Genomic DNA, 14,312 nt, shown 5'->3' with positions numbered 1-14,312 from the left:
TAATTTTAATTTTTGTTTTGCAAGTATTTAGTGGCAAGTGCTCTTTATTTGGAGTCAGGAAACAGTCGAACTGCTGTGAGATATTTTGTCACAGGACCCAAAGAAGCACGTTGAAATGTTTTTGGAAGTTGTTAGCGGTTGATACATTTAAATACTCCCAAAAACAACAGTAGTTAAAGTAAACACTGCGATTTTAAAGACACTGTAACAAGTAAGCGACGAGTAATGTCTCGGAAATCCAGCAGCTGTTAATTAAAACTCTTCCTGAGATAAACTAGCTCATGTTTCAGGTAGTCGTCAGCAACTTTGCAGTTTAAGACAAGCATGGCATCTTCGCTGGTAGTTCCTGTCATTGATGTCCAGAATGAAAACTTTAAAGAGCTTTGGCCTGCTATGGTCGTGGCTATTAAAACGGCGTCCTTCGTTGCACTGGACACGGTAATTACAAGTTCTTACGTGTTGAAAGAATTTGGTTTCTTCCAGGTTTCTCGCCACTTTAGATGCACAGATGGTAATGTGGGAGTTTGCAGAAAATTCACATTCCTGTTTTTTTAGGAGCTGAGCGGTCTTGGGAACAGGAAGTCCTTGCTGGCTGAGTGAGTAAAGGTCTTTCTGAGCTGAAATAGTATTAGTAGGTTGTGCAAGAAGCCTTGGGAAGTAGATGCTTGTATTTTTTTCTGGCTCTTGTAATATTTCAGATCCATTGAGGACAGATACAAAGCTATATGTCATGCAGCTCGGTCCCGCTCCATCCTCTCGTTGGGAATCGCCTGCTACAAGAAACTTGATCAAAAGGTGCAAAATGATCCTTTTAGAGTGGCTTAAATGTTGTCATGTACTACACATTAAACCAGTTATTACACCGTACTCATAAGTGTAACATGTTTGTACAGCAGTGCCAGTTAGACTGTTATACACATTTAAATAACGCTATTAGATCTGTATCAAATTACAGAAACTGCCACTGCAGATTTCACAAATGCCACAGGTGATTCATCCTTCCTTCTCTTCCCCCAGCCTGCAGACTCGTACCTGGTGCAGGTGTATAACCTCACCCTTCTATGTTCAGAGGAGTACATCATAGAGCCCCAGTCAGTGCATTTCCTGGTGCAGCACGGATTTGACTTCAACAAGCAGTACGGCCACGGAATCCCGTACTGCAAGGGCAACAATAAGGTAAAGTTTCCTGCTGCTTTGAGTTGTGTCGTCCATTCTGAGTGTTCTGTACCCGCTGTGTTCACTCTGCTGCTTTTCTCTGTTATTTACCACGACTATGTTCTGTCCAGCTCATCACATGTACAGTGACTAACACGCACTTATGCAAAAGCTCTACAAGGATGTAGAGCTTGCTCAGTCAAAAGGTGTACTTACTTTTTCAAATAATATTACATCTGCTGACCTTTTTCTTAAAAAATAAATAAATAAAATAAAAGGTTTCTAACTTATCACGCCAGGGAGGAGTAGTAGGTTTGCCTCTGATGTCAGTTCATTTTCCTCTCTGTTCTTTGTTCTTCATAAGGGAGGTGCAGATGACCGCGGCGTTCACATCCGAGCACTGTTCACTGAGCTGCTGCGTGCTCGGAAGCCCCTGGTGCTACACAATGGTCTCATTGACATGGCTTTTCTGTACCAGGTGCAAGTTGTTGTCTTGTTTTCACTTTCCTAAGATGTGAAATCTGTTTATGACATTTTCTAAATACCTTTAACATTTATAAAGTATTTATAATAATAGAACTCTTATTTTTACTCTATAAGACTGATGTTTAGCACTGTTGTTTCACATCAAGATGGTCCTGGGTTCACAGCCAGAGCACGTCTGTGTAGTGTACATTTACAATAAAAGGAAAAACTCCAAGGTTAATGCTGCCTGTCTTGGGCCTGGATATGTTTTACAAAACTGATTCAACATTTCTAATGACTTCCTGGTCAAAGAGATGTTTGAGAAGATTGACGAATGTTTGTGTTTTTTTTCTGTTAGAGTTTCTATGCTCACCTGCCCGAGCGCCTGGCCACCTTCACTGCTGACCTGTCAGAGATGTTTCCCGCTGGGATATACGACACCAAATATGTCACAGAATTTGAGCTTCGACTCTCTGCCTCCTATCTTGAGTACGCCTACAAGAAATGGTGAGTAATTTTTATTTATTTATTTATTTTTTGTGTTTTGATTGAATTTTATAGTGGACATTAATTTGCCACTGATATAATTTGCACAACTTGACGCTAATTAAGTTCTCTAAAAGGTAAACAGGACAGTTCCACGTGTGTCCTCTGTGATGTAATGCAGCAGTTACCAGTATGTAAAACCAAAGAACAAAGCCCTTTAACACCTCTTAAAATAATTGATAACTCACTTTTTTTGTAACCTGTTGGCTAAGTCGATGATGAAGGTGCTAAGATTTGGAGTAGAGCAGAAAAGTCTGGTGTCCATAATTATGTCAGTGTACGTTGTCTTTGAAACATTAACCCTGTTTGTCCTTTAAAGCCAAACAAAATCAGCTATCTGTCCCTCTTCTTTCATATCATGTTCTCTTTTTCCCAGTAAGCTGGATAATGGTCGCAGTGTGGACTCCGGAACAAATGGACCTCATGTTCACATAGAGTTCTGTCAGTATGCTGGTCACATGTCCACCTATGTGGACTACAGGGAGTCTCCAGCTGTCGCTTCTGTTGAGGAACAGACTGACATCTGTCAGCGCTTCTCTGTAAGTTTCAACCTTGGATCTTCAGTTGTACAGTTGTGGAAAACTAAAGTGCTCTTTTCTCTCCTGTGTGTGTGTTTTATTTTTTATTTTTTATTTTTGTATGTCTGTTATAATGCAGGAGCCAAATAGATATCATGAAATTGTGTGTGTTTTTACTAATTTACCTAACTTTGTGTTTGTTTGTCTGCCAGGCATTTGGTTGGTGTCCGAATGGCACAAAGTGTCCGTTATCCCATGACACAGACCGCATCATTTTCCAGGACGAGAAAAATAAGGATGACAAGAGGAAGAAAAGGAAGAGACAGAGAGAGAAGAAGAGAAGTGAAGGAGAGGGCTCCTCCATCTTTGATGGTTCTCCGGAAAATAAAATCCCCAACATGGAAGTGGATCCAGAAGATCCGCCAGGAAACCAGCAAGGGACAGTTGCTGAGATGTGCCCAGATGGTTTGCCAGCAATGGACAGTGATGGAAACACCCCACAGAGTGAAGGAAAGAGCTTGGCGACTGACAGCAAGGGGAACAGTGTGTGTGATGAGAACATAACAACAGCCTCAATTGATGACAGCCGGAACACAAAAAACAACACAAATGATGGAAAAAGTGGCGAAGTGAGTGGGACAGGAGCAGGGAGAGAAAAGACGAATGACCGCTCAGCTGGGATTGAAACCCAGAAGAAGAATGCTGACGCAGGGACACATCGGGCAGGATTTGACGCCTTTATGACAGGATACATCTTCGCCTACTCCTGTACCGTCATCAGGAAGGAAGAAGCTGGAGAAGCAGACAAGGAGCAGGAGGAGGAGGAGCAGTCGTGGCTTCCTACCTGTCTTAACAAGGTCTATCTGAGCGGCAAGGTAGCGCCTCTCAATGTGGTAAAGAGTACCTTCTCCAAGTCGTCCAAGGCCCACATGCAGAAGATGGAGATGGTGTGGGGCAGAAGGTGTTAAATTTTGTCTCTCTTGGTTTGTAAGGAATAAATCCCACAGACTTGGACTTGAATCCAGTGACCATTGGGGATGTTTATTGTTTGAAATATATTTGCTTGTAATTGACCTTCTGTAAATGCCATGGTTCACCCAAATCACGTGGTCTCCATACTTGGTCAAAACCTTTGTCCAGATCAAATGAAACCAGTGTCAATATATTAGTTTTTCCTTCAGCCTCAGCTTAATTTGTGTTATTTCAGTGTTGGCATGCTAAGTCATTGTCAGCATTTAGGCATATGCAGTTAGCATTTAGCCCTAAACACAGCAGCACTAAGCTGTGAGTGGACGGCAGGTTGACTCCTGACTGTGAATGAGAGGACAGTTCTGGTGTAATCATCATTTTATCCTAATGGGGAAATGTTCCTGGAGGATGGAGGAATTGATACCACTGACCAAACTCTCATAGAGCACCACCTTCTAATGCAATCATTAATCCATTTGTCAAATATTACATTTAAGATCCCTTGAGTATCGAGGAATTATAACAACAATGGTGAATGAGCACCCAGTTTCTTAAAATCAATGCAGCTTTGCGTTTGAAAAAAAGATCCCATATTATGCTTACAGTTGATTAAAAGATTAAATGTGTTTTTCTGCTCTTAAAATGTGAGTTGGCAATCGTCAGTAATTAAGATAAAAACAATCCATGGGTGTGTGATTTATAATTAAAAGGGAAGTTTGGAGGTACAGGGGAGGAATAGTGGATACAGTGAACAAAGGATTTTGAATATGGAGCTGCCAGGCAGGAGGAACATTGGAAGCTCACAGAGAGGATCTATGCATGCAGGGAAGGAGGACATACAGAAGGTTGGTATGAGAAGGATAGGGTGATACGGAAGCAAACGTACTGTAGCAATCCTAAAGGAGTTGTCAGAAGAAGAAAATCTGTTGGGTTTCTTAAGTGCTATTAGCTGAGCTACAATAAGACAGGCCCCAAATCATCTAATCAGATTTTTACTACTTTAAATAATTGAAGTTATAACATCCTGTGGGTGATTATCTATGAACAATTTGAAATGTGATAAGTGAACTGATAAATTATGCATTTAGGTTCTACTTAATGATAACATATATGGACTTCGCCATTCAGTTAAACACACATAGAGAGTTAAGTTTGATAAATGAATGAATGATAATGAAATATTGAACAATCAGTAGTTAGGAACTGAACTTAGCTTAATTTAAAATTAATATTTCAAATGATTGTGTTACTTCTTAGATTTTTTTTCCTCAGAAATTATAAGGGGATTTGAAAACCTATTACAATGACAAGTTATCTGAAAAAAAAAAACAGTATTTTATGCACAATTGTTACTTTTTTCTTTCTTTTTCAAGTAGTTTTTCGTTTATGGGACACACACTGAGAAATGACATGAAAGACGAGCTGAACGAGCAGAAGCAAAATTGTAGACGCAATTGCGCCTGGCATGCAGAAGAGGGCGGTAACGGGCAGTAAGGTCATCTTGACGCTGCTGAAAAAAAAGCAACGAAGAAGAAACACTCTGTTCGGGAGGAAGGAGTGTGTGTAGTGGAGAAGCTGGTGACAGTCAGCGGACCTTTAGTGTGCGTGTCTCCTTTGGTTCACACAGGCTTCACCTCAGCGCTCTGTGGCACAGTTACAGTTATTTTTCTGTAACGGCCAAATGAGCGAGATAACGTTAACGTCAGAGAACCGCAGCTGATACTCTAGCAATCAGAAATGGCAGCCGATGAAATAGACTACAACATCGTGTTTCCAGATGCAGGGACGTCGGGTGAGCAACATTTCATTGTACTGTATGCTCATGCCTCTGTTAGCTTAGCCTACACGCTAGCTGTGAATTACAAAGCCGCGTTAAAAATGTGTTTTTTTCCCCCCCAAATTAGCTCCAACTGTTTGGACAGTTGGAGCTAATTTAGCCTAGCTTTCTGTAACTGTTTGCCTGATTTATTTTCTTTATTTCTTTGTTTTGTGTGTGTTTTAATCGTGTGCCTTGTTTTCAGAGAGACACTGGCAGGGGACAAAGGAGCCAGTTGTGATACTGTTGGGCTGGGCTGGATGCAAAGACAAGCACCTCTCGAAATACAGCTCCATCTATAATGAACAGGTTCAAACTATATGACACGAGCAAATCACCTGCTCTCATCCCTTCATGAGGATTGTGCCATTATAAATGTTGCACAGGACTGGCCAGTTTTTTATACATCCACTTCTCTCATTCATGCTCATTGTCTTTGTTTTCCATGCTTGCAGGGCTGCGTCACCATCCGCTACACGGCTCCTTTGAAGACTGTCTTTATCTCTGAGTCGTTTGGATACAAGGAGCTGAGAAACACGGCTCTCAAACTGCTGGAGATCCTCTATGACTACGAGGTGGAGAACAGTCCTATTTTCTTTCACACGTTCAGCAATGGTGGCTTCATGCTTTACCGCTACATTGTAGAACTGCTACACAGTGACAAACAGTTCAGTTCGCTGTCTGTTGTCGGGGCCATCGTGGACAGTGCTCCAGGTAGCGGGAACGTCCGTGGGGCCCTGCGTGCACTGACGGCCACCTTGGGTCCAAAAATAAGTCCTGTTTTAAGGTACATCCTCCTAGTTCTCTTTGCTGTGACTGTTTTCCTTCTGAGAATCGTGCTGTACCCGTTGACCAAGTACATTCACAAGAACCACTACGATGCCGTGCAGGACAGGCCGCCCGCCTGGCCTCATTTCTTCCTGTACTCCAGGGATGACCAGGTGATTAGGCACAAAGATATTGAGGGCTTTTTGGAGACTTTGAAGCAGAAAGGTGTCCCTGTGGACAGTTTTGATTTTGTCTCCAGCTCCCATGTTGGCCATTTCCGGTATTTTCCTGAAGAGTATACTCTTAAGTGCCATGACTTCCTGGTTGCCTGCATGAAGGAGTTGGAAGGGACCGAAACAAAAAAGAGACAATACATTCAAAGTCATTGAAATTTCTGCAAAGCTGTCGTATGCAGATGACAAAGGGAAGAAAACCAGACTGCTGAGTCAGTCAGTGTGACACTAGGGTGTGAAATCCTGCCAGTTTATCAAACACTAACTCACATGCTGATGAAGTATGTGAAGCAGTTATATACCACATGAACCTGATGATGAATACAATCCAATCAGTAGCTATACACTGGAGAATTTGAACTCTATCCTTTAGGATAATTTAAATATATTTAATATTGATGTGAAATGTGATTTATTGTAGATTAGCGGTAGTGGTAAGCAGTTTTGAAAATGAAAAATCTGGTTGATCTGTATCTCCGATTTATTAAATTTAATATATACGTGGTTATATTCTAATGGTTTTATATTGAATGAGAATGCAAGGGTGCTTCAAGGAAGGCAGATTTTAAATGTGATTGAATGTTTTCTTCATTAATGGAACTTTGAAAATTGTTGCCACGTAGAGTAAATTCCTTTTATTTTCCTGTGCAAGAAAAAAAAGTAAATACCCAGCCCTAATATGTGAGTTTTAACATGAATTTAATTGAAGGACAAAGCTGATTAACAATGAATGTATATGTCCTCTGCAACTAATGTGTTCTTTTTAACTGACGTGCCTTCAATAAACCTGAATGCTCAGAACATGTTGTAAATTTATTTTGGTAAGATGCCTCGTTTATTTTTGCCAAATAATAGGTCTCATGACATAACGATGTTGTTACATGTTACAAACCATTATGAAGCCTGATTCCTCTTGAGCAACATGGTGGCCATAGTGCAGCATGTTCCATTGAACAAAAGCCGGCAATGAAACCTCTACAGTGGGGAAAATAATTTGATCCCCCTGCAGACTATTTTACTTTGCCCACGAAGAAATGAAAAGTCTCTGTTCACTTGTTTTTGTTTCATTTTAACAGTGAGAGACAAAACATCCACCAAAAGTCCAGAAAGACACATTACATAAAAGCTATTTCTCCCAATGATGCAAAGCAATGTATTTGATCCCCTACAACCAAGCCAGAATTCTTGCTACCCCAAATTGGTTGTGTCCATATGATGCACACATTAAAATCAATCAATTACACGAACTCTTAGTCTCACCTCTCTGTGTCTAAAGCACACCTGTCCACAGAATCCATTTTTAGGACCAAGGATGTCAAAGGATGTTGGAGATAAAGTTGTAGACCCTAACAAGGCCAGAATGGGCTCGAGATCATCAGCAAGAAGGTGAGAATTGCTTGTGCAATTGGAAGAAATATAAAATGACCATCAGTTAACCTCATCCTGGAGCTCCATGCAAGATCTTTTCTCATGGAGTGAGATGATGATGGAAAAAGTGGTGGATCAGCCACAATCCCCAAGAACATCATTAGGTAATTAGCCCTGATTTATTTGTCTCCATGATAGAACAGAGAAAACCCGACTAATAGTGGTCAAAACATTTTATATTTCTTTTTATTCAATCATCTTCCGGAAGAGAGAGACCCCTGCACAGCCCAAACGCCAGTTGCAGGATCTCTAACATTTGAAGCTCCACATGTGTCTTATATGGTGTTATTTCGGTACTTCACACGTCACACACAGTTTCATTACAAACGAATTCCTTCTACTCAGTTCCTCTTTTCTGTGTCTGATTTATTAGTATGCCTGTGCACTAAAACTTCCTGTGCAGCTTGCAATAACTTCCCCTTTCTAAGGTCTGTTGCCAGGGCAACCTGTCTAGACTTAGTCTCACTCTGTTCCTCATATTCTACAAAAAACATGCAGTTTCTGGTCAGCCTGTGACCTAGTCAAGTCTGGGCCTCTCATAAAACACTCTAATGAGCAGATAAGCCTTAAAAAATATCTGTTTAATTCTTAACAGTCCTCCTTTTTCATTTTTCTCTTGAGAAATGAACTAATTCCTTATTTATCCCATTAAGTTTACTTACATGTTAAAAGCCTAGGGTATAACATAAGTGATTATGCTAAACAAAATGAAACCTTTCAATTGCCCAACCCTATCTGTCCCCTCAACGGGTTGTATGTGTTCAATGTTTCCTTATTATTTTGTCATAATTACTTCTATCCACAATTAATAAATCAAACAAATAAATCAGGGTGTGAGACAGCACCTTGCATTTACGCCGGGCTGTGAGCTGTCCTAAACCTACTTCCGACACCCCCTTTTCAACTAGAATCCCAGTTTAAATTTCTTTCAATGCCAGTTTAAAACCACTCCTGACTTCCCTCAGTGCACACTGTAAACTCCAAAAGATACAATTAGCTTTTTCTGGTAAAAGGTCCTACTTTACTTTCGTCACTGGTTTGGAAACAGCCTCTATAAAGTTAACCTGCTTCCTCTTTAAAAATTTACCTCGTTTCTTCTTTAAACTTAGGCCTGGTTTCTTCGCCCCTTTTAACGGGTAGCACCTATGAGGTGCCGTAAGGGACATTATTACTGAAACGCTCTCACACACACTACTGAAACGCTCTCACACACACTACTGAAACGCTCTCACACACACTACTGAAATTTTAGCTCTCACACACACTACTGAAACGCTCTCACACACACTACTGAAACGCTCTCACACACACGACTGAAATTTTAGCTCTCACACACACTACTGAAACGCTCTCACACACACTACTGAAACGCTCTCACACACACTACTGAAACGCTCTCACACACACGACTGAAATTTTAGCTCTCACACACACTACTGCACTCTCACACACACTACTGAAACGCTCACACACACACAACTGAAACGCTCTCACACACACTACTGAAACACTCTCACACACACTACTGAAATGCTCTCACACACACAACTGAAACGCTCTCACACACACTACTGAAACGCTCTCACACACACTACTGAAATTTTAGCTCTCACACACACAACTGAAACGCTCTCACACACACTACTGAAACGCTCTCACACACACTACTGAAACGCTCTCACACACACTACTGAAACGCTCTCACACACACTACTGAAATTTTAGCTCTCACACACACACTGAAACGCTCTCACACACACTACTGAAACGCTCTCACACACGACTGAAATTTTAGCTCTCACACACACTACTGAAACGCTCTCACACACACTACTGAAACGCTCTCACACACACGACTGAAATTTTAGCTCTCACACACACTACTGAAACACTCTCACACACACAACTGAAATGCTCTCACACACACAACTGAAACGCTCTCTCACACACTACTGAAACGCTCTCACACACACAACTGAAACGCTCTCACACACACAACTGAAACGCTCTCACACACACTACTGAAACGCTCTCACACACAACTGAAACGCTCTCACACACACTACTGAAACGCTCTCACACACACTACTGAAATTTTAGCTCTCACACACACTACTGAAACGCTCTCACACACACTACTGAAACGCTCTCACACACACAACTGAAAAACCAAGGCATTTCAGTTGAACAGGAAGGCATTTCAGTTAAAGAGGAAGGTGTTTCAGTTGAACAGGAAGGCATTTCAGTTAAAGAGGAAGGTGTTTCAGTTGAACAGGAAGGTATTTCAGTTGAACAGGAAGGCATTTCAGTTGAACAGGAAGGCATTTCAGTTAAACAGGAAGGTGTTTCAGTTGAACAGGAAGGCATTTCAGTTAAACAGGAAGGCATTTCAGTTGAACAGGAAGTTAATTCTTGACAAGGAAACTGAAGGAAAAAGTGTTAGATTTCAAACAAACCACTACACAGATGTCTACTCAGCAACCTGTTAGTTAGGGGTGGGTTTTTATAATCGATTTATTGATTAAAATCGATTCTGGCTTGGATAACGTGAAATCGATTCATTAAAATCCTGAATCGATTTTGTTATATAAATTTATTTTACCCGAAATGCCAGAATCTCTGGTGAAACCTCACAAAATTTCAACAACCACCAAACAGCTAAGACAGTAAATGAGAGCAGGTACGGCTTCTGCACAAAGACGTAAACACACAGCGCGGACCCGCGGATCAGAATCAGTGAGATGTCGCCTTTCTCACGCGACAGCACGGACACGGTCGGGGCTGAAAGCCGACAGCTCGCTGACTCTGATCTGTCGGCAGGTCCGCGCTTTGTTTTCACGCCGTTTTTGCGCCGATTCTAAAGCTGTTAGTTTTATCTCTCTCCAAACAATATTGACTGAACCAGCAGCAAAAGAAGATCCAAACTGCGCTTCACATAAACATCGTCATGAATTCCCTCACTGTTTCGCTTCCACCACGATAAAATCGCACGTCATGCACAGCCCTCTCTTTCTCTCTCTCTGTACTTCAAGAACAGTTTCCCGTCTAAAAATCTGTTTTCTGTATTATTCGCTTGCTTGTTAGGCACAAGTCTACCGTTGTTTACAGCGCAGTCGGCCGCTGTTTTTTTTTTTTTCATTTTACATACTTCCGAAAAGAAAACCTAATTTCTGCCGTTCAATACTGAATATATTTAAACTTTTTAAAATTATGCAAAATGCAAAACGTTAGCCGTGTCTCTAATAAAACCGCTGTAACGTCAGAGGTAACGTTCATATGGTTTTCTTTCGTTTTTGATGTACTGCAGAATATTTTTTATAAAATCCCAGGCCAGGAAAACCACCTTCATGTTTTTATGTGTTTTATCTTCAGCTACTTTGACACAAAGGCATCTGCTGTGATGCTCACACCTTTGATAAAGTCTTGCGTGTGTCAGCTTCCTTTTTTTAAATACAAAAATATGTAAATGTACTGATCTGAATTATAATATTTCTGACTGTCAAAATTCCCCATAATCAAATTGAATTGAATTGAATCGAATCGTGGAACAAATCGATTCTGGACCTTAGTGAGACAGCTGCATTACTTAACAATATATTAGCCTCAGCATAAGTCAAAATTTTGAATAGCGGGAGACGTGCATTATCCTGGTTATTTTTTTGGCATATGTGCTTTTTGTCTTTTTTAGCAAAGAAAAATATCTTAAAATCATCAATAAAACCAGGGAGAGAAGGCTTAGCGTTCCTCCATTTAGCACAATGGATATGATATTTACTCAAAAGTATGATGATGTTAATAATGTCTGAGACATCCAATGCTAGATGATCCATATAAAAAAATTATGATGTAATTCAAACAGTGGCACATCATTAATATTTAGGGAAATCCATTTTTTTAAGTTGCACCAAATACATTGTGTGATAGGGCATAGGGAAAAAAAAGATGTTCTAGGGTTTCATTTTCATCAGTACAAAAACAACACTGATCCACCTCAAAGCCAAATCTCTTTTTTTTAGAAATTCTGCCACAGTATTAGTTTTGTTTAAAGTGTGTTTCTTTAACTTTAGGTAGAATAGGCTATTTCATAAATTTTTAGTATGCTTTATCCAGTGTATATGAAATAACTAAATTAGAACCATGCCATGTAACCATTCTGTTGTAACTATGAAATATTTTGTCTTTGAAGAAACTACTAACAAATTTCTTATTGCATTTTTATCAAACAGCTGACATTGCCCTAGCAATAAATTTGGGAGCACTGATGAGAAATTATTGTATATCATAAAAATTTTAATCAAATGAAGCAGAGGCAGTGGGAACAGTTCACAAAATTTGTTATATTCTCTTTGAGAACAGTTTAGACAATATTTTTCTGAAAAGTCTGTGTAACTTAGAATGACACCGTTATCATCCAACAAATCTGTTATGAATATAATATTTTTGTTCAAACCAGTCACTCTTGAAAATTGATTTTTGATTAAGTGTTATTACCCTATTATTCCATAAGGTTGAATTATGGGGAGAAGTTGTGGGTAAATCTCATTTTCCCAAAAATGCAACGTCTGTTTTGGAAAGTTTGATATCTTTATGGGGATTTTATTTGCCGCAAAATCACATTTCAAAATAAAGTCTAATCCTGTATACTATTTTATTAAACAAGAATCATGGGATGTGGAGCTAAGTAGAGTCTGGCTGTGACAGACAAGATTTTAACCATTTAATTCTAAGGGTGCCAACCATAAATTCCAATTCTGGAGTTTTGATACCACCTTTATTGTATCCCTTCACAAGCTGAGATCTTTCTATGTAATGGGTTTTATTCCTCCACAAAAATTCGAACACATTTCTATTTATGGTTTTCATGGTATTTATCGTTTTTTTATTTTTATATCGTTTACGTGGCGCAAAAAAGGTTGGGGACTGCTGTACTAGCAGGTTGCTGAGTAGAAATCCTTGTAGTGTTTTGAAATATACCACTTTTTCCATCAGTTTCCTTGTCAGGAAACAACTTCCTGTTCAGCAGAAATGCCTCTGGTTTCAGTGGTGTGTGTGAGAGCGTTTCAGTAGTGTGTGTGAGAGCGTTTCAGTAGTGTGTGTGAGAGCGTTTCAGTGGTGTGTGTGAGAGCGTTTCAGTTGTGTGTGTGAGAGCGTTTCAGTAGTGTGTGTGAGAGCGTTTCAGTAGTGTGTGTGAGAGCGTTTCAGTTGTGTGTGTGAGAGCGTTTCAGTAGTGTGTGTGAGAGCTAAAATTTCGGTAGTGTGTGTGAGAGCGTTTCAGTAGTGTGTGTGAGAGCGTTTCAGTAGTGTGTGTGAGAGCGTTTCAGTAGTGTGTGTGAGAGCGTTTCAGTAGTGTGTGTGAGAGCGTTTCAGTTGTGTGTGTGAGAGCGTTTCAGTAGTGTGTGTGAGAGCGTTTCAGTAGTGTGTGTGAGAGCGTTTCAGTAGTGTGTGTGAGAGCGTTTCAATTGTGTGTGTGAGAGCTAAAATTTCAGTTGTGTGTGTGAGAGCGTTTCAGTAGTGTGTGTGAGAGCGTTTCAGTAGTGTGTGTGAGAGCTAAAATTTCAGTAGTGTGTGTGAGAGCGTTTCAGTAGTGTGTGTGAGAGCTAAAATTTCAGTAGTGTGTGTGAGAGCGTTTCAGTAATAATGTCCCTTACGGCACCTCATACTTTTGATCTTCTTTGCAATGTAAACAACTAGGTGTCTTTGTGCTCTGTTCTTCTTTTTGGGGTTCCCCTTTCTCTGGTTGGTTCCGTTTGGTCTCGGGCTTCCAGGATTCTCGCCACCCCTGTGTCGCTGTGGTCCTGAAATCTTCTCCTGTAAAGGATAGAAAACAAAACGCCTCTCTCTGCTAAACCTCACTAATCTACCGTGTTCATCTAAGGTCCTTTAATTATTCAAAGTTGGTTCACAATATCATGTTCTGGGCTCTATCCTTTATATTAACTTTACTTAATCTTAATTTACTTAATCTCAATGCTCTTTATGTGTGTGAGCAACACTTTTAATTTTATTAAACACACCTAGGGTAAAATATACACCATCCTCATATCAGCATAAATCTCCGCTAGAAAGCACACTCCAAAATTTTGTCTATCAGGATTTACGCCTCTTTTTGCTTCCAGCAGATACATAACGTGCAAAAGTTACAGTTAAGACAGTTAGACAAGTTTCTGCAACATTTTTGTTTCAGCCGTCTCACCCCCACACGTTTGCTGTTGACTTATTCATGGCATGCTTATCTTTAACACCTTCTACATCACTAGTTGCTAAGCAAAGACAAAGGAAGATGTGTTCCACCTTTACCCTAGAAAATAAACCTATGTGATGTTTGTGTATGTAAGCCTGTTATGCATTCATTCACTACACTCCACGCCATACCTGCAAGTTAAAAGCTGTACAGTTAAAAGCTTAATGAATTCC

The 14,312-nt window shown here is 40.2% G+C and overlaps 2 protein-coding genes across 2 annotated transcripts; both read left to right on the top strand.

Moving 5' to 3' along the window:
* Positions 1-84: 84 nt before the first annotated feature.
* On the top strand, positions 85-3,864 carry toe1 (target of EGR1, exonuclease). Its single transcript, XM_026149658.1, has 9 exons — positions 85-211; positions 291-438; positions 556-596; positions 699-795; positions 1,018-1,176; positions 1,520-1,633; positions 1,979-2,127; positions 2,543-2,705; positions 2,897-3,864. The coding sequence occupies exons 2-9, from the start codon at positions 325-327 to the stop codon at positions 3,650-3,652; spliced, it is 1,593 nt and encodes a 530-aa protein (XP_026005443.1). The 5' UTR covers positions 85-211; positions 291-324; the 3' UTR covers positions 3,653-3,864.
* Positions 3,865-5,126: 1,262 nt separating this feature from the next.
* Positions 5,127-7,271, top strand: tmem53 (transmembrane protein 53). The gene is made up of 3 exons (XM_026149660.1): positions 5,127-5,445; positions 5,675-5,778; positions 5,925-7,271. The coding sequence occupies exons 1-3, from the start codon at positions 5,391-5,393 to the stop codon at positions 6,624-6,626; spliced, it is 861 nt and encodes a 286-aa protein (XP_026005445.1). The 5' UTR covers positions 5,127-5,390; the 3' UTR covers positions 6,627-7,271.
* Positions 7,272-14,312: the final 7,041 nt, after the last annotated feature.

This window comes from Astatotilapia calliptera, chromosome 18 (assembly GCF_900246225.1).
Source record: "Astatotilapia calliptera chromosome 18, fAstCal1.2, whole genome shotgun sequence".
In the NCBI taxonomy this organism is placed as follows: Eukaryota; Metazoa; Chordata; class Actinopteri; order Cichliformes; family Cichlidae; genus Astatotilapia; species Astatotilapia calliptera.
The sequence above is the reverse complement of the archived record's forward strand: the minus strand, read 5'-3'. Positions and strand labels throughout refer to the sequence as shown.

Coding starts and splice junctions, on each gene's coding strand:
- toe1 (XM_026149658.1), top strand. CDS start 325: ATGGCATCTTCGCTGGTAGTTCCTGTCATTGATGTCCAGAATGAAAAC. Junction 439..555: donor CCTTCGTTGCACTGGACACG/GTAATTACAAGT, acceptor CTGTTTTTTTAG/GAGCTGAGCGGTCTTGGGAA. Junction 2,706..2,896: donor ACATCTGTCAGCGCTTCTCT/GTAAGTTTCAAC, acceptor TTTGTCTGCCAG/GCATTTGGTTGGTGTCCGAA.
- tmem53 (XM_026149660.1), top strand. CDS start 5,391: ATGGCAGCCGATGAAATAGACTACAACATCGTGTTTCCAGATGCAGGG. Junction 5,446..5,674: donor TCCAGATGCAGGGACGTCGG/GTGAGCAACATT, acceptor CCTTGTTTTCAG/AGAGACACTGGCAGGGGACA. Junction 5,779..5,924: donor GCTCCATCTATAATGAACAG/GTTCAAACTATA, acceptor CCATGCTTGCAG/GGCTGCGTCACCATCCGCTA.